Source organism: Rhododendron vialii, chromosome 8a (genome assembly GCF_030253575.1).
Source record: "Rhododendron vialii isolate Sample 1 chromosome 8a, ASM3025357v1".
NCBI lineage: Eukaryota > Viridiplantae > Streptophyta > Magnoliopsida > Ericales > Ericaceae > Rhododendron > Rhododendron vialii.
The window spans coordinates 8,217,679-8,242,537 of NC_080564.1; the positions used below are offsets into that span (position 1 = coordinate 8,217,679).

The window sequence follows — 24,859 nt, forward strand, 5'->3', positions numbered from 1 at the left end:
TGCGCATGGGCAATGTTCGATTTTTGCAAGCATCTATCTCCTTTCTAAATCTTAATAGAGTAGATTAAGATTAACGAATGAAAAAAAATAAAATAAAATAACAGTTCGAAAATAGATGACACAAAAGAATCCATCGTACGCATCGCCCACCTTTTTACTCCTACATTTCTAGTTGTATTTTTGGTTTATCATACTACACGGAGTTGGGAGGAGCTGCTGTCTCTTTAGGGGACAGCAGCCTGCTGTCTCGGTCAAGGGGGTCCCGCTTCGATCTTGCTCCAATGATCGAAAACGTTCACTTCGTAGAGCTCATCGAGATTTTGACTTGAAAAAAATGGATCCGAAACACTGGATCAAATCTATTATAACCCATTATAGGCAAGTTATATGTGTTCCAATTAGACACTTAATGATATCTGATCAAACTGTTTTTTTGCATACTTGTTCAACTCGACGAGCTCTACGCAGTGAACATTTTCGATTATCGAAGCAAGGACGGAGCGGAACCTCTCGACCGGGGCAGGCCGATGTTGTCCCTTAGAGCATCTCCAACCCATGCTCTATTCCTCCATTTGAGAGTATGGAATTCCTCCAACCCATCCTCTCAAGCCTCCGCTATTTGAGAGGATGGGATTTTGATCCTCCATATTTAGAGGATGAGAGAAAATATGGAGGATCTCCTCTAAAATCACTTTATGAATAAATAGAGGGTTTGTGGTTGGAGTAAATATTAATAGTAATTTCCTCTAAAATCACTTTATGAATAAAATAGAATATTTTGATACTCTCAAATAGAGTATTGGATTGAAGATGCTCTTAAAGGGGTAGCTGCTCCCCCGTCCTTATTACACCATGTGATTGTGAGCGCAACAACGTGTAACGGTTGTACTGAAAATTTGGCGCAATAAAAAGGTGTATTTTTTGATTTTGTGAGGATTACCTGGACCAATTTTTAAGGAAATGACTTCACTTTTAATGGTCAAATTTTAGACAGGAAGGATTATCTTAAAATGAGTGAAGAATAAAGCCACCTATTTTGACACCCACTTTTTCCCTACTTTAAATTTCTTGAATCCAAATTACGCAAATTTTCACGAACTAATTCATTCCCCTAAGAAAATAAATATTTATTTTTTGAATTAAAAATAATATATTACAAAAAAATAATCTATCTCGTAAAATGAAATATAAGTACTTAAAAAACAAGAACTTCAGCGGAATGGAGATCGCTCCCCAAAATACCCTAACCATATCCATTTTCCGAGCTCAAGTTTTTTGATTCCTATGCATTTCCGACAGTTGGATCAAGTTAAAATTCTTATACTCTTAAAATTTCCAAATAATTCAATGACCAAAAACACACCGGTACATGGGGCAAACAGAATTTTCGGCTCAGAGGATTTAAGGGGCTATTTTCCAGGGCGAGACTCAATTTATGAGATTAAAATTGGAACAAAATCCAAAATCGAAGGATATATACTAACAATTATAACGAGATATTGGCAATATCCGTACACTTTGAATTACCACTACTCGGGTATAGCAACGAGTACCGGACGCCAAGCCCTTCTCAGCAACCGCTGCCGGAACGCAGCCGATAACGGCCGAATTCCGCCTCGCCGCCCTCCCAAACCACCGACGCCGCCGCCAGACAGCACATCGTCTCGCCTCAAAAACCGCTCTCGTATGTTCTCCGTACCCCTCTCCTCGAGCGGCGGCGGCGGCGAGGAGACGAAGAAGTCCTTCAGCTTGCTTCTCACCACCAGCTGCTGCTTGATCTTCTCGGGAGAACCATCCGCCGCGGCGGCGGCGGCAACGGAATTATCTTTCCGGTGATCCAGGGACTCGTCGCGGCGCCGGCTGCCGCTGCCGGCGCGGCTGAGGAACATCCTTAGGGTTTTGCGGCGGCGGAGGTGGATTACTGGGCTCGTGGTCGGGCTTCGAGATGGGCTTCCTGCTACGGCGCACTGAGTCGCTAAGAACTTGAATTTCTGCAGCGTCGCCATTCTCCTCGATCCAATTTTTACCAGGCTCTCTTTCTATGAATCAGTGCAAGTCTCAGAACTGTTGGGGATTTCTTGTTAGAGAGGGAGGGAGAGATCTGAATTTCGGATCGGCCATTAGATTCTTTGTTTCATTTTTGAGGCTTTCGAAGTAGGGATGTCAAAGTGAGAGAGAGAGAGAGAGAGAGACTGGGCGTGGAAATAAATGGGAAGGAATACGGACGGCCTTCTTTACGGGAATATCGCCCTTCTCCTTGGCTTGGGAGTATTTTTTTGTTTGGAGAGCGGATCTTCTCCCGTTCATATTTTATAGTAACTCCATTGTACTAGACAATCGTAATCTGAACCGATTGATTGATACTTTAATTAATGGTTCAGATAAATTTATAGACTTTTTGTGTGAAGAATTTAATTCTTCAGCAATGAGTTTTTGAACAAATTTCAACCTTCGAATTTCCTAACGCATGATTCAGTTTGGACTGTTTTTACGGTCCAAAACTTGGACGAGTAGGATTCAATTCCTATCTAAGGTGGACAATATATATTTTTTTTCATGTGACACAAAATAAAATCTACGTACTATTACCATTTTGCTTGATGATTTGAGCATATCATTTTACGGATCTTAATATGTTCATCATCTATATAAAAAATCAAATTTATTGGATATCATATCGATTTGAACAAAACATAATTATCATAATACTCCTAAATATAGCCACAGAGGTGCTATAGTTCCCGATGGGAGGGATCCCGACGGCGCGCCGGGCCCACTCCGGTTACCGGACGGCTGATCCGAGCCATCCAAAAATTAAAAAAAAAAAAACCGAGTGGGCCGTTCGCGGGAATCAATAGCATCCGACGTGTGTAAGTGGCCGATCCAAACACTCCATTTTTGTGTGTATAATATACACACAAAAATAGAGATTATACACACAAAAATGGAGTGTTTGGATCGGCCACCTACATACATCGGATGCCATTGATTCTCGCGTAGACCCACTTAATTTTTTTTTTTTATAGAATTTTTGGATGGCTCAGATCAGCCATTTGGTGGCCGGAGTGGCTCGGCGCGCTGTCAGTAATCCGGTTAGGATCCCTCCGTCGGGAACCTTAGACTTTCTGATATAGCCAACACAAGTTGAACTAGTTTTAACTATGTCCAATCAATGTGATGTTTTTGGACTGATGATGAACACAAGAACGGTAGAATAAAATAGACGTCTCAAATCATCAAATATATGGAACATTTATTGCATTTTACATCACACGAAGATCATAAGGAAAACCTTGATTTTTTTTGTTGTTGGTGTAAGCGTGTTCTGTTCCTAAAATGGTCTTATTCAGCCCATCTATAGCCGGCCCCCTCTCGCGCTCACTTTGATAGTCGAAATTCTTTATATTCTCGCGCTCACTTTGATAATAATCCTCCCCTAGATATCATGTTGATTGATATATTATTATTTTTTGTAATTTCAGAACATATTTATTCGGAGTTAACTGAATTCCGACCAATATTGCAATCTATTTTTAAAAAAAAAATAAACATGTTTGAAAATTCTAGTATCAATTAGTAATATACGATCAACATGCTTTTCTATTTGGTTGATGTTCTCGATAGAGATTAAATTTTTTACAACGGCGGTGCAAACATTTGTTTCCTCCAAATAAATTACATTGCGCCACGTTATTCTGGATAAGCTTTACTATAAAATAAAGCACCCAAATCATTCAAATGAACCGATCGAGTAAGCTTTACTATTAAACGAAGGAATAGGCCCATTAAAAAAGTACTCCTACTCCTACTAGAGAGTATCCTCCTATGCTTTCCTAAATTGTTTTTTAACGCTCGATCCGTTTCATTGGAAACATCACGCGTGCAAGTTGCCATCGTAATGGATTTTCCATGTTTCACTAAGAATTGATCGTGAAAATAAGTTTAGCTTTGTTTGGTTGGGAGTTTAATTTAGTTTAGTTTTGATAATGGATAGAGAGAGAAATATGGTAATGATTGAAGAGAGGGGTAATGATTAGAGAGAGATAGAAAGAGATGAAAAAATAATAATTGGAGAAATATGGTAATAATTGGAGAAAGAAATAGAATAATGATTGAAAAACTAAACTAAACTATGAACCGAACAAAGACACTCAAATTAAAACAAAACTAAAAAATTTTAAATTTGAGCAATTCAATAGCTTGCCGTCCCGGTTGGTTTTTGTGACACAGATTTTAGTAGTAGGAGATTCGTTCATGATCTAATTTAAATATGTTCCAAAATTATACTATAATCCTTACTTGATTAAAATGATTTTCGACATAGCTGATGTTCTCTCCAAGCTCTAAAAACATAAACAATTCCGATCATTGGAATGTACTCCGAATAAAATCCATAAAGTTTGATTGAAAAGAACTGTACGTGGAGGATTCTATTCTTTTTTTTTTCAACGCTTTGTTTCATTGGAACGTCACGCGCATCGTTAACGTTATGATTTTTTTATTGTTTTGCTAAATTTATGGTGACAATGAAACACAAACGAACTTGAAAATTTTAAAATTTTAAAATTAGAACAATTCAATAGCTTGCCGTCCCGGTTGGTTTTTGCAAAACAGTTAGAGTAGTGTGAGATTCCTTTAATATCTAATCCTACCCAATTTAGACTATCTAACCACTCTGATACTCAAAAGTGGTTTTTGGTTCTTGTGATATCAATAAAATTCCCAATCGTTATTGGGAAAAAAAAAAAAAACCACTCTGATACTCGTCTGATACGAGTAAAAATTTTCTTTCCCTTGCAAGCGTCGAAGGTAATTGAAACAAGAAAAGGAGGCCCCGTTCCGTTTATAAGAATAAGAAAATAAGTACTTATTTTTTTGAATTAAATTTGATATATTGTGAGAGAATGACCTAACTCGTAAAGCGAAAAATAAGTACTTAAAAATAACAACCTTAACGAGATGGGGCCTGGATTATTTACCTCGTTTCGGAGTTGTTATGTTCAGAATTGGGACAAAATAATTCCCGCGAACGCATGGGGCCGAGACTATATTGGTAGAAGAGGGGAAAAAATCGTGTTTATCTATTTTAGGGTTAAATACGTTAGGGTCTAGAGTTTGAGAGGGTTCCTAGGATAAATACTCTTCCATTTTCAAAGTTGGATTTGACTCCTAATCTTGTACAAGTCTTAATTGGAAAACAGTTAATTTGTTTCTTTATTAGATGGGTTAAGCTAGGAACGTGAAAAATTACTCTATTTTAGTGTTGGTCAAAGTTAGATTTTTATTTAAATATTCAAGTTATTGAATTACTTGTCATTTCCGGTGACCAATTCAAGATTGAAGCAGAAATGATGAAGTATGGACGTTTGCTTCTAGTCAATTTTGGACAAATAAAGCTCAATCTATGTGGAGACATTTTAATTGTGCAAAAAAGAAAGAAAGAAAAAAAAAAGTGGAGCCATTTTAAGCTTTTGTCCGTTTATATGATGTACTCCTGCAAGAGTTCTTTTTTTAGTTGACTGCGTAAAAATGTGTACAGTCCAATTTAGACAGTTTATGTTGACAATTAAGGGTTCAGTTTTGTTGAATATTTTTACCGATAAAAGAGCCGGTAAAAAAATCAAAACAAATTTAGACTATTGAAAACACTAATCAACGGTTGTGATAACTTGGAGTCCAAACTTGGAATACAGACAAGTGATTTCCTATTTATTACTCTAACCACCACTAAGAGTATCTCCAACCATGCTTTATTCCTTCATTTGAGAGTATGGAACTCCTCCAATCCATCCTCTCAAGCCTCTTCTATTTGAGAGGATGGGATTTTGATCCTCCATATTTAGAGGATGAGAGAAAATATGGAGGATCTCCTCTAAAATCACTTTATGAATAAATAGAGGGTTTGTGGTTGGAGTAAATAAGAATAGTGATTTCCTCTAAAATCGCTTTATGAATAAAATAGAATATTTTGATACTCTCAAATAGAGTATTGGATTGGAGATGCTCTAACAGGGTGGGTGGGAGGGACCTGAGGGTGTTTTAGTGCACCCCCATACTACACGTGTAGTACGGTCAATTCGGTCGTCCATCTCGGCAATGGACAACCCGGATTTTCATCCGAACAATAGACGGCTAGGATTTATAGGAGCTCGGATTAAATCCAAACCGTTCATGCCAAGATGGATGGTCGGATCAACCGCACTATACGGTGTAGTGCACTACAGCCCCTCTCATTCCGGGCGTGGAGGCATGGAAATATAGGTGCTATGTGTATTTTTACTGGAACAGTCACCGTAATATTGCGTCCATTTGTGAATCTTTTCTGAGTTCACTTTTTATTTTTCCCCGCATCTCACTTAGATGATCAAATCGCTTGTGAGAGCTTGTCGAGAATTTCAATCATGCTAAAAGTTATATTGATTAGCAACTAATGAAAAAATTACCAGAACCCATTCATCATAAGATAAATGAGTTTTGATCCATTCTCAAATTTTTAGCAAGGAAAATGTCCCCTAACAAACATTGATGAATTTTCAATTAACATAATTTTTTGTGATGTTATTAACAAGCTCTACATAATGAATAGTTCTGATGATCAAAATGAGCATGATAAAGGCTCACAAAAGCATTCAATTGGATGGTCTTTTCTCTTTTGGACAAAATTCAATTCATCAAAATGAGCATGACAAAGGCTCACAAAAGCCTCGAATTGGATGGTCTTTTTGGACAAAATTCAAATCTTTTTGGGAATCGTGGTGCCACTGTGCTTTCTAAATGAGGAGATAAATGAGACTCATTTTGGTCCGAAAAGATAAAAAAAAAAAAAAAAACCACTGCTGTAAAAAAATAAAGTTGAACGGACATTGTTAACCTAATGAATAAGTTACTCGTATTTCTTTTGCAAAATTAAACAGCGGCTACAATTATCAAAATACACTTGAAGAAATATTAATTCGATCAAAATACACTTGAAGAAATATTAATTCGATCATGTGGTAACTGATACCCGATCACCTTGCTTCTTCTTTTCTTTTCTTTTTTCCAGAAAGCACAGCAGCACAAGTTCGGTATTTTATTTCGCCTCGACAAGATGTTTCTTATTTACAAGATGAAAGGCCTTTAGTATTTTTTTTTAATCGGCAAAGAAAGGATTTCCATATCATAAAAATGATACGGAGAATTGTTCCTTTAGTCATTGATCATCAACCATTTAGGATTGCTTTCACAAATAGTAGTAGTATAGATAATAAAGTGGCGAACTATTGAGTAAAATACAGTCTTCTAAAGAAAATTGTTCCTGTTTCCATTTTAAACAAAAAATAAAAAATATCTTCACAAACGCATGCAGATTGGGTTGGGGCTTGCATATGTGCATGACTTCAAGAACTGTAACTTAGAAAAAGAGAAGAACAAAAAAGTTAACTAGGGATACATTTAAATCTCAAATGGAAGAAGCAAGAATAGTTGAACAATGCTAGTACATCACCAGAAACCTTGTAAATGCAATTATTAGGGTTTGGACACCTCCATTTACTATGTACATTCCCAAAGACTTTGCACAACACTGTCAATATTGTGTTATATCTACGTTTCTATAAACAAAACCAAACAAAGCCCGATAGTTGGAAAGCAAACGATCCCGTAACCAACTCAAGACAACTCATCAAGAGTGTCAACATTACTTTTAAACCATCTAATTGTAGCATTTTCAAGCAAGATGAGAAGGAAATCTCAACCACTGAAATTAGGTGCAGAAGAGTTACTAACCCATTTCTCTGTGCCAGCCGAATCTGGTGACATTGGCGGAGGGTTCTCCTTTGCAATCCCAACATCCCCATCTACCATAATGTCCACCACCTCCACTTGGGTATTGGGCTCATCATTCTTAATCCCTCGCAGTGTCTTCAATATTTCTTCCATTGAAGGCCTCATGTCCTTTTCCGCTTGCAAACATCGAAAAGCTAGCTCTGCCACCAACGTAGCCATTTTCCTCACCACACTGTTTGTTTCAAACCCAAGAGACTGGTCGACCAACTCATGCAGCGTATGGTTTTGAATCTTCTTGATAGCCATATTTGCCAAATTAATGTCATGCCTATCCCTGTTGGTGTCAACGGCTTGCTTTGATGAGATAAGCTCAACAAGGACAACCCCAAAGCTATAAACATCGCTCTTCTCTGTAAGTTGGTAGCATTGGTAGTATTCAGGGTCCACATATCCAGGTGTGCCTTGTGGGGCTGTCGACACATGGGTGACATCAGTGGGGAACAATTTTGACAACCCAAAATCAGCCACTTTCACCCGGAAATCATTGTCCAGAAGAATGTTGTTGGTTTTGACGTCGCGGTGTATGATATCCGATGCATGGAGATAGGCAAGAGCATCAGCTGTCTCTATGGCAATGTTCAACCTGACTTGCCAAGAAAGCAAACCGGAATTTGCTTTTTTGCCATGCAGATGATCGGCCACTGTTCCATTGGGGATGTATTCGTATACAAGGAGAAGCTCTCGGCTTCGTTTTGATGTGCATCCAAAAAGAGTGACAAGGCTTTCGTGCCGCAAGCGAGTGAGGATTTCGACTTCGTTCATGAATTGTTCAACTCTCTTGAAGTTGTTCTCGTACAGACGCTTCACTGCAACTACACGGCCATCCTGGAGAACCCCTGATGAAAGAAACAATAACAAAAACTATAAGAATTGGCATAACCACATACTAGACGCCTATGTCCTGGAACATTTAATGGAAGCATGCCAAAGCTAGTAGTACTAACACTCTGTTTGTTTCGATGTAAACTATTCTCCAGAATTTTCCGTGAAATGATTTTGTTACTTTCATAATTTGTTGTTTGGTTGCAACTAATACAATTGCCAACTTTCATTGTGAAAATTGATTTTTGCTCAGTACATGTAAAACATTTTCCTCCAAATTCATTATCCCAGATTTCAGGTAACCAAAACTAGAACTCAGGAAGATATCTTTAAGAAAATATTTTATGTGCGACCAAACAGAGCCTAAGACTGATTCTCGGAACCAAGTTACTGCAAAAATAAGGTTCTGATAAACAAAAAATCTCTAGATTGTTGGCCTAAAACATATAGAAACGAAAAGAGTATACCATAGTATACGGTGCCAAAGCCGCCTTCTCCGAGTTCTCTAGAAGGGTCAAAATTACCGGTGGCTTCTTCAAGTTCAGAGTAGCTGAAGACCTGAACCCCAAAGTAGGTGCTTGCCTTTCCAAAGTCAGACTTGGAGGAGTGGTAAGACGGAATGCTCCGGGAGAAATTAGTTAGTGGAGGATTGGCGCCTTTGCTTAGAGAAGGAGTTGAAAGCTCTTTGCCTTCAGCTTGGGCAGATAGGGCCGCTTTGTGCTTTTTCCGTTGTCTACAATAAAAGACACCCCATCCTATGCCAATACCAGCAATGATTGCACCCACTACAGGAAGGACTGGAAATTGAAAAGAACAAAAAAACAAAAAAGAAGTTAAAAATTGTCTTCTGAGCTACTAATGGTATTGAAAGAGTGAAGTGACTATCAAGATAGTATTATTTCATACCTATCTGCATCTGCGAACTTGAACCTCCCCCTGCAACAATCACAAGATTCATACTTGTTAGTAAAACCATGAACCAACCAAATCAAACAAAATTACGACCATACATAGCTAACAGATATTATCCAGCTGCGTTCTGTTGGAAAACGGATCAACAGTTATACTTCCATTCCAACAAAGTAGTTCAAACATCCCAAAAACTCTGTCCATCAACCTCACAATCATGGCCTTGTTTAGAACAAATAATCAAATAATCAAATAATCTCTCTCTCTCTCTCTCTCTCTCTCTCTCTCTCTCTCACACACACACACACACACACACACAATCATGGCCTTGTTTATAACAAATAATCAAATAATCTCTCTCTCTCTCTCTCTCTCACACACACACACACACACAATCATGGCCTTGTTTATAACAAATAATCAAGTAATTTCCCTCTCTCTCTCTCTCTCTCTCTCTCTCTCTCTCTCTCTCATTACTACTTCCTTTTTAATCCATTTTTGCGTCTAAGTTTTAGGTATAACAGAAGATATACATGTTTACAAATCTTGAAGTTTGTAAAGGACGAGATGTTTTAACCAGTGCTGGATTCTTCAGGTAAAAGTTTTACCTCTGGATGCTGTGCTTCAACGAGGAATAACTTTAAATAAGTTGATAGGAATGCAATTTAACTTGGTACTTCCTTATACATGCAACGATCAAAAAAAAAAAAAACGAATGAAACATGTGCAGATTCCACGGACATCGTCACCCTCGATGTAAAAGAGAGTTCTAATGAAATCATAAAGAGTGTGTGAACAAAGCCTAGACGTCATTTCCTTTCAGCTTCTCCAACTGACAAGAAAAGGTTATACTAGCAAAAGATTTTAGTGAGAAACCTGGTTTGAAAGGCATTGGACAATCCCAATCAGCTTTGGTCCAACATCAACAACTCAAGAAATGATGGACCTCGTCTCAATAAGGAGCAGTATTGTAATTTAGAGGTTCCTGTCCTTCAAGATTTCCCCAAAGAAGGCATCCAGCATCAAATCATTGAATCACAAAATTGGCAATATTGGAAGGTGCAAAATAGGTTTAAGAGAAGGGACAAGAACATTTTAGGTCATTGAGGAAATTGTGTAAGAGGTAATTTGCCAATCTAACCTTACATTCTGGGGAATGCCAACAACGCTGTTCTTAAAGAAAATAACCAATGCCTTGACGCTTATCCAAAATAAAAACATGCTCCTAGCTTCTAAAAGTTTCCCAAGTAACTGAGAACCTGACAAATTGGAAAAAGGATCCCCGATTAACCAATGCCTAAACAGACCCTGGCCAAATCTTGAGGTTGGTTTCTAAGGGTGAGATAGTTGGTTCAAGCTCATGGAGTAGCATCGACCCTTTGTAGAAATCTCACTTAATAAAGTAATAGCAAACGCCTTGAAACTTCTATAGCTATAGAATCCATTAGCAAAACCTTTTCCACCTTTCCCTGGGCACAACTTCAAGACATGGTGCCAAGCCTTTTGCGCTTCCGCTGAGGATGGTAACCACATAAAGCCAGGAAAAAAACCAGTGTTCTAAAAATCAATAGGCGCTAGTTGGGCGCCTAACGGCCGACTAATCAGCCGCTTAGAGACCTAGGTGCTAGGCGAGGGTCCAACGCCTAGATTAAAATCAGCCTAGGCGGCCAACTAGACCGACTTTCAGAACACTGAAAAAAAAAAAAAAATACTAACTAAACCATATGATGGACCGAGGTTCTGCAGAAAACAAACAAGACGTAAGTAACAGCCTCTGTAAGACAAAATTAGAACAAAAATCCATCTTACTCTTCTTGGACTAAGCATCTTAATTCCACAGTAACGTAACTATCAATCTATCATCTATCCATCCCCTACCTCAAAAAAACAGGAACTAAAAACATGATCATAACACATACAAATATTTGTATTCGGCTATGTAATACATATTAGTTCCGGGTACCTGCCATTGTAGGAATAGGACACTGCCGGTCGTCACAAATGCAAATGGGTTCCCCCAAACTGTCATCAAACCCACACAGCCCGCCAATCAACGTGCAATTCTCACAATGACTCGCATACGGATCACTATAACTCACATTAAACCCCTCCCTCAAAGCTCCCCCGAGGGTTGTCTCGTTCTCGGTCAGCCTCCAGGCAGCGTCCCCGCTCACCGGTACCGTAACAATCACGAAGCACCTCGTGATAATATGCAGTATCGGATCGATTGGCAGCGGGCCAACCAGGTAAAAAGCGTCGCTGGAATTATTCGAAATATTAACTCCACTCACTACGCAGCTAAACAGATTGTAAGGGGTATAATTGTTATAATGCGGGAGGGAGGAGCAGCCGTAGGCTAGGGTTAGGTCTTTGTTACCGGTGCCGGGTTGGAAAAAGGTGGGGTCGAGGGTGGTGTTGAAGAAACTTGTGGGGCAAGTGGTGGTGGAGAGGTCGGAGCGGGAGAGGGTTAGGGTTTGGTGAGTCTGGCTGAGGGTGAGGATTCGGTAGGTGAGTGAATCGGCGGTTAACTCGGCGTGGGTTTGGGTGCAGGTGAGGCGGAATTGGGGTGGACCGCAGTGGGAGGGGCGAGTGGGGCCGGTGAAGGGGTAGGTGAGGTTGTGGAGGGGGCCGCAAGAGAAGGTGGTGGTGCAGTTGGGGAAGGTGGTGGTGGTGGAGGGGGTGGTGGTGGATGTGGTGGTGGTTGAGGTGGTGGAGGCGGTGGTAGTGATGGTGGAGGAGGTGGTGGTGGTGGTCGAGGTGGTGGTGAGGAGGAGGAGGAGGAGGAGGAGGGGGGCGAGGGGTGAGGAGAGAGAGGGAGGCATTTGGGGAGGGAAGATGTCACGGTGGAGTAGACGAGTGAAGTGGAGAGGTGGGCCACATGGTCAGCTGTGTTGGACCCACAAAACAAAAGGCGTGGGTCATTACACAATTAAAGCGAGGAGACGAACTTTATGGCTGAAAGAAGACAAAAACAAAGGAGGTTAGGTAATTTTCCTTCCGAATTTAATTATTCCTAATTTTATTTTAATTGACTAAAATACGAGTTATATTTTTAAATTCATAATAAATTTTATATCAATTATGGATCTTATTTGATAAATCTCGATTAGTTTTATAATACTACGTTTTCGAAATCACATAAAACATTATAAATTACTAGAAAATATAATCGATTGAAAAATAGTACGAACTCCAAAAAATGATTATTAAATCCAGACGGAGGGAGTAGTTTTGATAATTATTAAAATTAAGCGTGTTTCCGCTAACCTAAAAGTTGTGAACTACAATTTTTTTGTTTTGTCCTTATTAGGGACAGCTACAAAATTTTAGATTAGCGGCAACAAAAACATGCTAAATTTTTTGTATATGTATATAAAACAAAGATATTTATCAAGATTAAAAGCTTACCGGACCTTATTATTTGAGCTTTGTTGAGCTACATATGATCTACTTACTCCGAAATTGAAGTGATTTTTATTTATTTTGGCTTTGTATGAATGATCGAGGACATGCAATATAAAATACTAAAAATAGAAATCAAATTACATGTGAAAAATTGTAAAAATTTAGTAGTACATTTTTTGAACCCCTTGAAACACTACTATAGCTATCCTTGTCTTTATTCAATTTTTATTCGCGTTTGTTAATTTTGCACCAAACTTTTATATATTATTTGTTCGTCTCGACGAGAGGCAACGAGAAATTATGTGTGACCATAGCAAGTCTTATTGGCAAATACTATACAACACGTGCCTAAACTGTACTATCTAACCAAGTCTTGTTCAAGAGAGGCAACGAGAAATTATGTGTGAACGTAGCGAAACAAGTAGTATTTTACCTACCCCACATGGAAATTTAATCGTTTGCCAAATCTCAGGAATTTTTCCATGCTTTTTATTTCTCATTGCATAAAGTGGTAGTATTACGTTATCAAAGCCCAACATCGATAGTACCAACCTTCAACTTAAAAGCATCTCTATCTAGTAAAGAAAAGCAGGTAGACAAATTATGTTATCATCAGTTAGACTAACAAGGAATTAGGATAGGATGGATATTTTCGGGGTTGGATCCCAAACCAGTTTGGTACAGCTATGGACCGTTTGTGGACCCTTTTCGGGTGCACAATAATGATCGGAATCGTTCATCTTTTTAGAACTTGTCGAGAACATTGATGGCACCAAAAATCACTTTGATCGGATACCGTTTGATGAGATGTCGAAATGCATTAAGTTTGTAAGGAAAAACGTGTGCAACACTGGATTGAAACCCATTTGACAAAATTATATGAAGATCAACACATTTCGATATAATATCAAACAGTATCTGATCAAAGTGATTTCTGGCGTAATCAATGTTCTCGACGAGCTTTAAAAAGTAAACGGTTCCGATTATTGTTGTGAGCCATAGTCCATAACTGGACCAAACTAGTTGAGAGGCAGCTGGTTGAGATCCAACCCCGATATTTTCACAGGCTCGAATTACCAATAACATATCGGCGTAAGCTCAACCAATTTTTGTAGAATTGGTTATGCAATAAATATGGAACACCTCAACCAGTTATTGCATACTATAATCGTCCGGAATATGAAAACCAACGAATTTATAGTCCAATCCTATTTTTATTCGGTTGAAGTGCACCTCGACCAATAGTTGGATGGATTTTTTTTGATGATTAAACCTCAATTTTTCCACCGCACCAATCCTATCCACTCGCTGAAGGGAAAGAAACTCCATCCTTATCTTATTAATTCTCTCAAAAAAAGGTTTTCACCACATCCCCCACTCCTCCTCCTCTTCTTGCTATACCGCAAATTCAAATCTCCAATTCAAGAGGAGTCAAAAACCCACGGAAGATCAAGCGATCCTCGAAATATTTTTCACCTTCCTAATAAAGAAACATAATCATACAAACTAACCAAAAGAATAACCAGAACTAACAAGATCAAAGGGTAACGCACCTGTTCCGGGTTGACTTGATCCGCAGCTTGCATCGTACTCCCCATCCGAACAATAACAAACGAGCGAACCAGGCTTCGAGGAATTCGACCCGCACGCCCCGCCCGAGCCGACACACCGCTGACAGTTAGTATTGTTGGCTTCCCACACCAACCCAAAACCACTATCAAGCACTTCTGTCAATTTCTCTGAAGTACCATTGCTCGACAAACCCGCACCCACAGTCGAATTCACCCGAACACTCACATTTGTAGTGCAAGTAGTAATATTCAAGATGGTCGTAGTAAGACCAGCCGACGTGAAAATACCGAAAGTTCCTTCGGTCTCATTCGCGAGGCACGTAAACTGATTCGGAATCGTGTTGCCGAGCGTAAGTGCCCTGCACCCGTAGTAAAGCGCTAGAACGTTTGTATCAGCTGCGTAGTTGAAGTGGTCCGTGTCCAGCGTGGCATCGTAGAGGTACTGGGGGCAAATGTCGTTCCAGAATTCCTGTCTGACTACTGTGAGAGCGTACGTTGCGTTGTCGATGTATAGGACTCGGTAAGGCCGCGACTCGATGGTGAGCACAGGGGCTTCGCCCGTGCAGTTCAGTTGGAAACTCGGGTGGCCGCAGGAATCTGACCTGCTTCCTCCCCAGAAAGGGTAACCGATTCCCTGGATGTTCCCGCATTGGAATAGCTGGTTGCAGTTCAGGTATTGTTCGTTGCCCTGCGCTAAAGATGCCGGGAGACGGATCAGCACAACGATCGCTACGAAAATACAGGAGATTGGGAAGAGCTGGGTATGCATCTTTCCCAGAGACTATTAACACCCAAAGTTTGAGACTACACCGAAATTCCTAATGGGTGTGAATAAAACTCACTCTTATTAAACAGGGTGAGCAAGTTGAACTGCTTTGGTTTGGTTTTTTCTTAGTAAGTCATCATCAAATAACAATAAGGAAGGTGACGTTTGACAAAGGGACGTGAAATTCGTGTAAAATTTGTCAAAAAGTCTAAATGGAAGCTTCTGTTGGAACGAGAAAGTGGACTTTGTCCAACCTAATTTAATATAAAAATCTACAGTTGAAAGTTGAGAACGAAAAGGGTAACCAACAAAAACTGGAATTCAGAAAGTCAAAAATGGCAGGCTCTGAGAAAACATTTTTCAAAAATGTACTCCATCCAATATTGGAAAAACAAGTTGTCAATGAGGAATAATATTTTCACATGCTAGAAAGGTAAACATAACATTACTAGGGAATTCAATCTAACAAGAAGATGAATGTTCGGTTCACTTAGGTCGCATCTGGATCAGGTCATTCCCGCAAGCCGAATAAGGTCCAAGAGCTCAGAAGAGTTGTGAACAATGAAATTTCTAAGTGTCAGATTTACAATTTATTTCGATGCCAAAGACAGAGAGACGCGAAATTTTTAATTTTCTTACTATTTTGTTTATTTTCTTGGTTACATAGTGTTTACAAAGTATGTGACAAGGGTATCTTGAGCATCTAGAACGATTCATGTCACATAGCTGAGTTTATTGCAAAAGACGAATTTCATCGGGAGGTAGGTATGTTTTATCCTTAAGCCATCACCACCGGCTTCTTCATGTAAAAACCCAGCAATGGCGCAATTAACTGAAAGATACTCATTTGAGAGTCTTGTTGCATCTTCACTGGGCTCAATTCCACCAAATTGCTGTCACGAAGGTAGGTTGCATCATAGTTGGGTTTATCATGGCAAAAGCAAGTTCACCGATTCCAATTCGAAACATATCACCATCCCCTCCAGGTTCCAGAAATGCATTGCATTTCGACTAATTTCTGCAGTACTCCACTGCATTCAAAATCTGACTCAAGACAATTGGCATAGGTTTTGTCGAGACAGAGACATAATGGCCCCATAGTACGCGATCCAAGTTTTTGCTACTGTCATCTGCGTGTTTGTGTTGCAGAATGGCTCTAATACTTTCAGTAAGAAGCAAACACCAGAATCTATTTAAAAATTCTTGCCCAGGAATGTTATTTGGTTCATTGCTTCTACTTGTAATACCACGAGTGACAAAAATACTTTTTTGAAGCAACACAATCTACTATATATGCCGGCTGAGAGGCGTTGCACGATGCCTAGCCACACAATATCAACATGATCAGAAGACTCGTTAGACATTAACCAACTAGCGGATCTAAGGACCAAGGAATTCTGTTATTGACAATCAAAACCAGGATTTCATCGCGTTGTCCTGTTGGAACAACATCACAATTGGTTCATCTCAACTAGCAAAATAAAGTTTAGTGTGACCGCATTTGGCGCTAACTCGCCAAATTCGTAATATTTCTTCGGCAAATCAGAATAACTACTCAAATCATGGGACACTGTGATTGTTGAGCTTGGTTGTACCTATACATGATGTTTAATGTCCAAAGCTCAGAGTATTCGGATCACTTTACGCGCAACTCGTTAATTTTTAGAGTACCAATTTCACCGTCCACTAACACAGTTCATCTAAAGTCGCTTCAAAGTTCCGTATAGACTGACTTTAAATGTGTTGACATTATGATTGTTGAGCCTGTCTACAACTTCATGTCTATAGCAAAACTTTTTCACCCAAAAGATTTTTGTTCATTCCAATTTTTCTTTGACACAGCTCCTTTTAGGTCAAAAAAGTGGTAATTTGGACGATTTAGTTTAGTGAACAACAATATGTTAGTGTCTGCAACTTGTCTACTCCTTCTAGTTTAGTGGAAAACGTGTGTACATAATGTTTATTTGGAAAATTCATGATGTTTGAATCAGATAATGCACACCTTATTGATTCTTAAAAGACTAAGAGACGCTTTTAAAATCGGAACAAGTCCTATACAGACTCATAAATGTTGACGCACTTGGGATTTAAGTGTTCATGAATTTTTTTTTTCCTGACGAAGGAACCACCCGCAGGAGGGCCACTAATTGAACCCATTCATAAAGCGTAAACCTCCGAACGATCCGAAGCAAACCACCACTCTGACCAGCCATGTAAATCACGGTCTAAGCCTGGAGAAGGGTCGAACCCTGCCAATACTAGGCAAGGGCCTTCCCCTTCCGCTGGGACAAGGCCACGGGTGGTGTGTTCATGATATTTGATCGTCTCATGTCATTATCTGTCCTCAAAAGCAATTTCGTAATATTTGTAAATATCATTCGACAAATTTATGATGAAATGGACTTTCTGCCTACGAAATTGGAATTGGGAAATCCTAGAGTGCCGTCATAGACTCCGCACTGCAGGGGTTGTAACTTGATCGATCCGGCGGTCCAGTTTGACGCCGACGTTTTGAATTTAAATATGAGTTTCTATTGATTCGAGTCATCCATTGTCTAAATAGATAGCCAGATCAGCTGCCCTACAAGGCGCCAGATCGGTCCCACGAAAGAGTCCAGATCCCCTGTCCGAGCCCAATCCGGACAGGGGCCTGTTCCACCCCTCGGAGCCGTTGATCTCGCAAATCAACGGCTAAGATGTGCCAAACACTTTTTGCTCCAAAACGACGTCGTTTTGGCTCGATACATCTCAGCCGTTGATTTGTGTGATCAACGGCTCCGAATGGTGGGACAGGCCCCTGTCCGGATTGGACTCGGACAGGGGATCCTCGGTGCCCACGAAATTGTTTTGTGAAAACGGAAAGAAGTAACGTACCCGGCTGAGTCGGTGCCGTAGCCGGTAGGGAAGCTGTAGAAATCGAGCAAGTACCCGACACATAAGGCGGGTCGGGGCAAAAGCAAGTGGTATTTTTATTAACAAAATCAAACCCGCACCGCCCTTTAGACCCGGTACACTCCTCACACCCTTTGCTATCCACTTTCCATTTAACCTTAAACCCTCCTCGGAAAGCTTGTCCCAATTCCTTCAAATCCAACGACCCGTCCCAACCCGCAACCGGTACCGTAACCCGAGACTCGCAGCTCAAATCGGGGCCCCGACTTCCCACCACCAAATACACATCCAACCCAGAAATGTTGCACGACGGAATCGGGATAAGGCTCAGTATCAATCGAAACGGCGTCGAGCAGCCGTAGACGAAATCGAGGTTAACAACGCTGGAAGCGTACTCGAACAGGGAGTTATCCAGGGTGGTGTTAACCAAATCCTGCGGGCAAATCGACTCCAGGATATCTTCTCTGGCGATTTTCATTGTCTGGGTGGCCTGATCGATTTCCAGAACCCTGTATTTTATGTTGTTGATGTAAACGGTGGCGATACCGTCTTGGCAATGGAGGTCTAATCCCGGATAGCCGCAGTATTCCGGTTCTCCGTGCCCGCGGAAAGGGTAGCCTATTCCGGCGATGGAGCCGCAATCGAAAGTAGTGTTACCGCAGCTGTGGTAGAAGAACGCATCTGGGAAGCTGAAACAGAGAGGGGATTGGAGAAATAGGAATTGGGTTGTGAAGGAAAGGAAGGAGACGATGGGAAGCCATGAGAGGGTTTGGGAGTTCATTGGGCGGGGAGCTCTATAGTGAAGAAGGGGAAGTGTTCAGTAGCAGTAGGAGTAGTTAATATCGCACATAGGATAGGGTAGTTGAGAAGAGGACAGAGGATACTGGAATTAAGGGGAACGTTAGTGAATTGGAGGATGGTACTGTGCAGTAGTATGCGCAGTATCATACTGTGTACATCCAAATCGTTAGATCGTGTATATATTCGAACTGTCATATGCACGATCTGACGGTTTGAATATGCATAGTACAGTACTGTACATCTTCTTATACAATACTAACCCAAAGTCGACTTCAGTAGGTGGCAAGAAAATATAGGAGTAGTACAAAGGAGGTGATAGATGCATGGACTAGTGATTTGGACATGCACTACCGGCGGCAGTGCTACTGATACATATTTTAAATCTGTACCAGATCGTACAAATATTTATTTTGGCCTATTTTAGTTTTAAAAAATTGATCGGAGTCGCTCATTTTGTTTAAAGTATTATATTTATGGTCCTTAAAAAAAAAAAAATTCAATCCAGTATCGCCAAGAGCGTTTACAAAATATCTAACTTTGTCACAAAATTCAAATTTAAATTCTAAAGCAAAGCTAGATGTTTTGTAAATACCCTTACCAATATCGAATTGAGTTTATTTTTAACAAGGATTATAAAAAAAACATTTCAAACCAAATGAGCAGCTCTGATCATTTTTTTATGATCCAAAACAGACTTAAAAAGACATTTGTACGTGCTCTACGGATTTTATGTATGTGTCTGTACCATTTCTGACAGGCAATAGCACTTTTAAGTGGATGCCGTGTGCTGTGATGGAGATTGCGGGCGTGAAACCTTCCTTCGAAAACATCGCAAATTACGGAATGGACTGTTGACAGATAATAATAAGACTCCGTTCCAGAAACTTTCTTAAAAAGTAAACAGTTTATTTCACATTTTTAAACTTAAAAATAAAGTAAATGAAAAATATTTTTTAAATGTTTTTTGCATTGTGTAAAAGATCTCAATGAGATCTTTCAAATAAGATCCATATTGCATATTTTTAGATTTCAATAAATTCATAATTTTTTAACTTGAAATTGCCTTCTTAAAAAATAATGGCTTTTTTTACTTTTCAGAATGGAGCCTAATAATAATAAAAAAGAACTATTGAGAGGGCTGCAAGCATAAAGCGATGATTATAATGAAAGTAAATTTTTTTACTAATGGATTATGTGAGTAAGAGCCATAGTTCTGAATACCGTTTCGGATAGGGTACCGATTTTTATAATGGTACGGTACATATTAATACCGGTCAGGTATCGGATACCGTTTCGAATTTACCGCAACTACAATATATATAATAATTATATATAATTATAATTCAAAAAAATTCCCCATATCATACAATTCATCATAAAATATCTCTAGTCTCACATTGCTTAGTTACAAAACTCTTTTCCACTTTAAATGACTTTGCACACTAGTGAACTTGTGAATGATAACCCAATAAGAGGTCTCGCGCGCTCGAAAAAATGTGCCGTGGCCGAAGGCAATTTGAAAAAACTGATTCGGAAACCAATTAACCGGGTGCGCGTCACAGGTTATTCGTGCGCAGGGGGGTGCAAATCCAGGATCTAAGCCTCGCGCATGTACTATGGTTAAGCCCATGTTTTGCTAAAATTTTTAAAAACGTTTTTTTATTTTTGTTGGGAAAAAAATCCTGAAACGTTGTTTTTTTTTGTTTTTTTGGGACCAGAAAAAGAAAAACATAGCGTAAAAAAAAAAAAAAAACTCTGCAAAATTTCGGTTGGAATTTCCGGTATCCCGATATCGGCCAGTATTTCCCGAAAAGTCCAATACCGACCGGTAAGGACCGGTATTGGGACCGGAACGAAATTGGGGGGTTAGGGTACCGGTTCTTCGTCAAAACGGTACGTACCTGCCGGTACGGAACGGTGTCAATAACTATGGTAAGAGCATCCACAGTGAAATAAGCAAAAGTGGATAAAACAAAACATGTCACATCAGAATTTAATTATTCATTTAGAGGTTGCTAAATTTAACAATGTCAAGTCCCACATTGGTTAATTTTTTCTCATAATCAAAACCAATTGGCCATTGCTTCCTTCACTGAGTTTCTTCTAAACTTTTCCCCCTCATTTCACGTATATTTTTTGAAAATCTAGTTTTTAAAAAATTAGTTTATGTTTAAAACAATTTTTGTAAAAAAATATGTTTTGGGAAAAAAAACAGTTTATTAAACAGTTTCTAAAAAGAAAAAAACAGATTAAGTTAAAAATAGTTGTATTAAAATCGTTTGTGAAAAGAAAATTGTGTGAAAAAAAAAAAGTTTTGTGTAAATATAATTTTTTTTAAAGAAAATAGTTTTTTAAAAAAATTTGGAAAAACAAATTTTTTACAATTTTTTTTAAAAAAAAGTTTCTGAAAAAAATAGCTTTTTAAAATTATTTTTTGAAAACATTGTTGAGAGAGAGAGAGAATGTTTGTGTGCAATGATGCACGTACTTGATTGAGAAAATGTGGGAATCACTAAATTTGGCTATTGGCAAAATGTTGTTAGTTTTGATTATTCAAAGGCCAAAATTTGATAAGTTGTTAAGAGGTTGCTAAGTTTGGTTATTCCAATGTGAGCTCTTTTTTGAGCAAACATTGTTAATTTTAGCAACCTTTTGATTTTGTTTATTCCACTGTGATGCTCTAAGGGCGTAACTATTGACTATAATATGGTATAAATATTATTTTAGTAATGCTGTTCTCCCTTCTTCTTTTTTTATAATTAGATATTCGGGCCAACTTGCTTGTACCTTAACTAATTTTGAGATCTTAAAATTAACAATCGGACAAATCTCCAATAGCTCCTTAGTTTAGAATGTTTGTCCTTCGTAGAATTTGAACTTGCGACCTCTTTGAGATAAATCCTTTAATTTTTAGTAATGTTGTTCTATGTTCAATCTTATCTCATTTTATCACAATTATCCATATCTACGTTCTTCTGAACTTAACTTAAATTTGAAAGTTTTGTCCTTATTTAATTTTTTCTTTTGCATTTGTTAGTTTTGCGCCAAATTTTTGCGGGTTATTAATTCGTCTCAACAAAAGGAATCGGAAAAGAAAATTTTTTTTTACTTTTAATTTGAGCTAAAAAGTGGTTATTTCTCAAAATACTTGGGTAAAAGTGCCAAAATTTTACTTTTTCGATTCATCTCGTTGAGACAAATCAAAATAACCCACAAAAATTTGGCACAAAACTAACAAATACAAAAAAAATTCAAATAAGAACAAAAATTTTAAATTTTAGTTAAGTTGAAGTTAAGTCGTGAATGCATAGTGGTCCATTTTCAAAAGCATTGTAGATAAAAAAAAATAACCACTTTTTAGAGTATTGATGACGGTGGGACGAGATTTGGCGGAATCAAAATTTGACAACCATAAATACCCCTCTTAAACATTCCTTCATTTAAGCCGAACCATTCCTTAATTCAATATGGCACAAACACCCATGTTACCCTTTTCTTTTGGGTGCAAAATTTCAAATTTAAATTTTCAAGTACTGTTCAAAGTATATTAGAAAGGTAAGATTGGGCACTTGATTTTTGTACAATAAAATAATATTTTTTCTTTAAAAGTTAGAACTCCCAAAAGTGTCAAACATTTAGGGACGGAATGAGTACTATTCTCTCTCCTTTTTTTCTCTCACTACACTTCAAAATAAAATTCAAAATATGCAAATCACCGAAAATATAGAACACGGGGTGTTGCAATCTCCCCACCTTAAAAAATATCGTCCTCAAAATTTATCGTCCTAATGACATCTAGATGTTTGACGTCCTAATAATCTCAAAAATCATGACTACACTCCCAGGATTTTTTTTTTCTTTTTTCGTCTTTTTCTCACTAGACCCATGGGATTGCTCCATGGAAGATTCTATACGAATTGAAGAAGCTCTAAATTTCCATATCTCATCAAAGAAGTTTCTCAATCAGGTACGCAAAAACGTACTAGTAAGTGGAAAGATCTAAACAATGGAAGATCAGACCCAAATATCTTTTAGATATTTGTTGATTTATCCCTATCTTTACAATATTATCAAAAGTGTTATACGCACAACGGTTGTGCAAAACTCTTTGAACAACCGATTGCTACCCGTCCATTAATGGACGGTCTAAATTCGCTCAGAAAATAAATAAATTATTCACGCGAATAATTTACTTAAAATCTGGACCGTCCAAATACATCTGGGCGGCCAGAATTTATTACACCCCCTATTGGTTTATTTAGTAGCCCTATCCCCCCCCCCCCCCCCCCCTCGTAGCCCTAGGACTAACTCGGGTTGGAGAAAAAGACTGAATTAACCCTCAAATCTTTTCTTTTTGTGTTCTCAATGCAATGATTTAATGAAGGCAATTAACCAGATAATTTCTCATATTATCCATCTTATCGACTCACTCTGAAGTCTTATCCATCAAGCATAAGCTAATCGTCCCTTATATTGTACCCACTTCTTATTTTCTTATTCTTTATCCACTCAAAACCTTATACTTGGCAAACGCGTCTTTAAGACTACTAGGGTCCTTTTATTTTTTCGGGAAAAAAACTATAATAGTCCTTGTAGTTAAATGTTCGTATCAATTTGGTCCTTGTAGTTATAATTGGCTCGATTTACACTCTGTATTTTTCATTTTGTTTCAATTCGGTCCAATTACTAACTTCCGTTAGTCCGCCGTTAGTCCTTTAAATAGCAAAATCATATGGCCCCATTTTTTGGGGTTAAAATAGACCCGTTCGGCTAAATAAGCCAACTTTCTTATTTTTTGTCCTTATTCAAATTTTTTTTCGTATTTGTTAGTTTTTCGTCAATTTTTTGGGGGTTATTGCATCGTCATAACAAGAAGAATCTAAAAAGTAAAAAATTATTATCGAAATTCATTTTTTTTTGAATAAAGACGAAAAAATTGGCTTAGGTTTATTTTTCAACATTTCTAATCAGGAATCAGTGCATGGGCCAAGTGTAGGAAAATAAATGGAATGACACGACACTATTTTTTGTAACCACTTGGGCTGTTAAGTTAGATTTATTGTAACCTAGTTGAGTGGTTTGTTATGTCTATGTATTAGGTTATGACATGGTAAATTTGGAACTGAGTTTATATAATATTCTGACTTTTGGACATGGTTATTTATCATATTATGACTTTTGGATCTATATCATGTTGTGACTTTTGGACATGGTTCTATATGCATTTTCAGTACTATGCAAAAAAAATAAGGCATTTTCAGTATTTGTCCACAAGTTGAACATGTAGACAATATCAGTGGTTTTGATGCCTCATGGCTGATCATGAAAATGTTGAACTCGATGGCAAATTTTTGTAGAAAATTATAACCAAATTTCTTCCCAAGTGCCTCCTTATCAACGGAGAATGGAAGAATGAGCTGTGTTTTGGTTCAGAGGTATATTAGGGCAAGAGGGGAATGAGTAACCTTATTCAGCTAAATAAGCCAATTGGCTTATTTTTTTGTTCTTATTCAATTTTTTTTCGTATTTGTTAGTTTTTCGTCATTTTTTTTGGAAATTATTGCATCGTCATAACAAGAGGAATCTAAAAGTAAAAAATTACGATCGAAACCTAATTTTTTTGAATAAAGACAAAAATAAGCCAAGTTTTCGTCTTTATTCAAAAAAAATTGAATTTCGATCATAATTTTTTACTTTTTAGATTCCTCTTGTCATGACGATGCAATAACCCCAAAAAAATTGATGAAAAACTAACAAATACGAAAAAAAATTCAATAAAGATAAAAAAATAAGCCATTTAGCTTATTTAGCCGAACGAGTCTATTTTAATCCCAAAAAAGGGGGGCCATATGATTTTGTTGTTTAA

The 24,859-nt window shown here is 38.2% G+C and overlaps 2 protein-coding genes across 4 annotated transcripts; both read right to left on the bottom strand.

Annotated features, from left to right (window-relative positions):
* Window positions 1-1,299: 1,299 nt before the first annotated feature.
* LOC131336100 (uncharacterized) lies at window positions 1,300-2,279 on the bottom strand. Its single transcript, XM_058371762.1, has one exon. The coding sequence runs from the start codon at window positions 2,004-2,006 to the stop codon at window positions 1,530-1,532; it is 477 nt and encodes a 158-aa protein (XP_058227745.1). The 5' UTR covers window positions 2,007-2,279; the 3' UTR covers window positions 1,300-1,529.
* A 5,127-nt stretch (window positions 2,280-7,406) lies between these two features.
* LOC131335954 (LEAF RUST 10 DISEASE-RESISTANCE LOCUS RECEPTOR-LIKE PROTEIN KINASE-like 1.4) lies at window positions 7,407-19,061 on the bottom strand. 3 transcript variants are annotated; one of them, XM_058371517.1, is made up of 5 exons: window positions 18,175-19,061; window positions 14,532-15,227; window positions 9,556-9,585; window positions 9,117-9,446; window positions 7,407-8,663 (listed from the first exon to the last, which is right to left on the bottom strand). In XM_058371517.1, exons 1-5 carry the CDS (start codon window positions 18,971-18,973, stop codon window positions 7,732-7,734), a joined length of 2,787 nt encoding a protein of 928 aa, XP_058227500.1. In that variant the 5' UTR covers window positions 18,974-19,061; the 3' UTR covers window positions 7,407-7,731. The 3 variants fall into 3 exon arrangements, with proteins under 3 accessions (XP_058227500.1, XP_058227499.1, XP_058227501.1); XM_058371516.1 differs by having other exon boundaries at window positions 14,517-15,227; window positions 18,175-19,060; XM_058371518.1 differs by lacking the exon at window positions 14,532-15,227 and having other exon boundaries at window positions 18,175-19,057.
* Window positions 19,062-24,859: the final 5,798 nt, after the last annotated feature.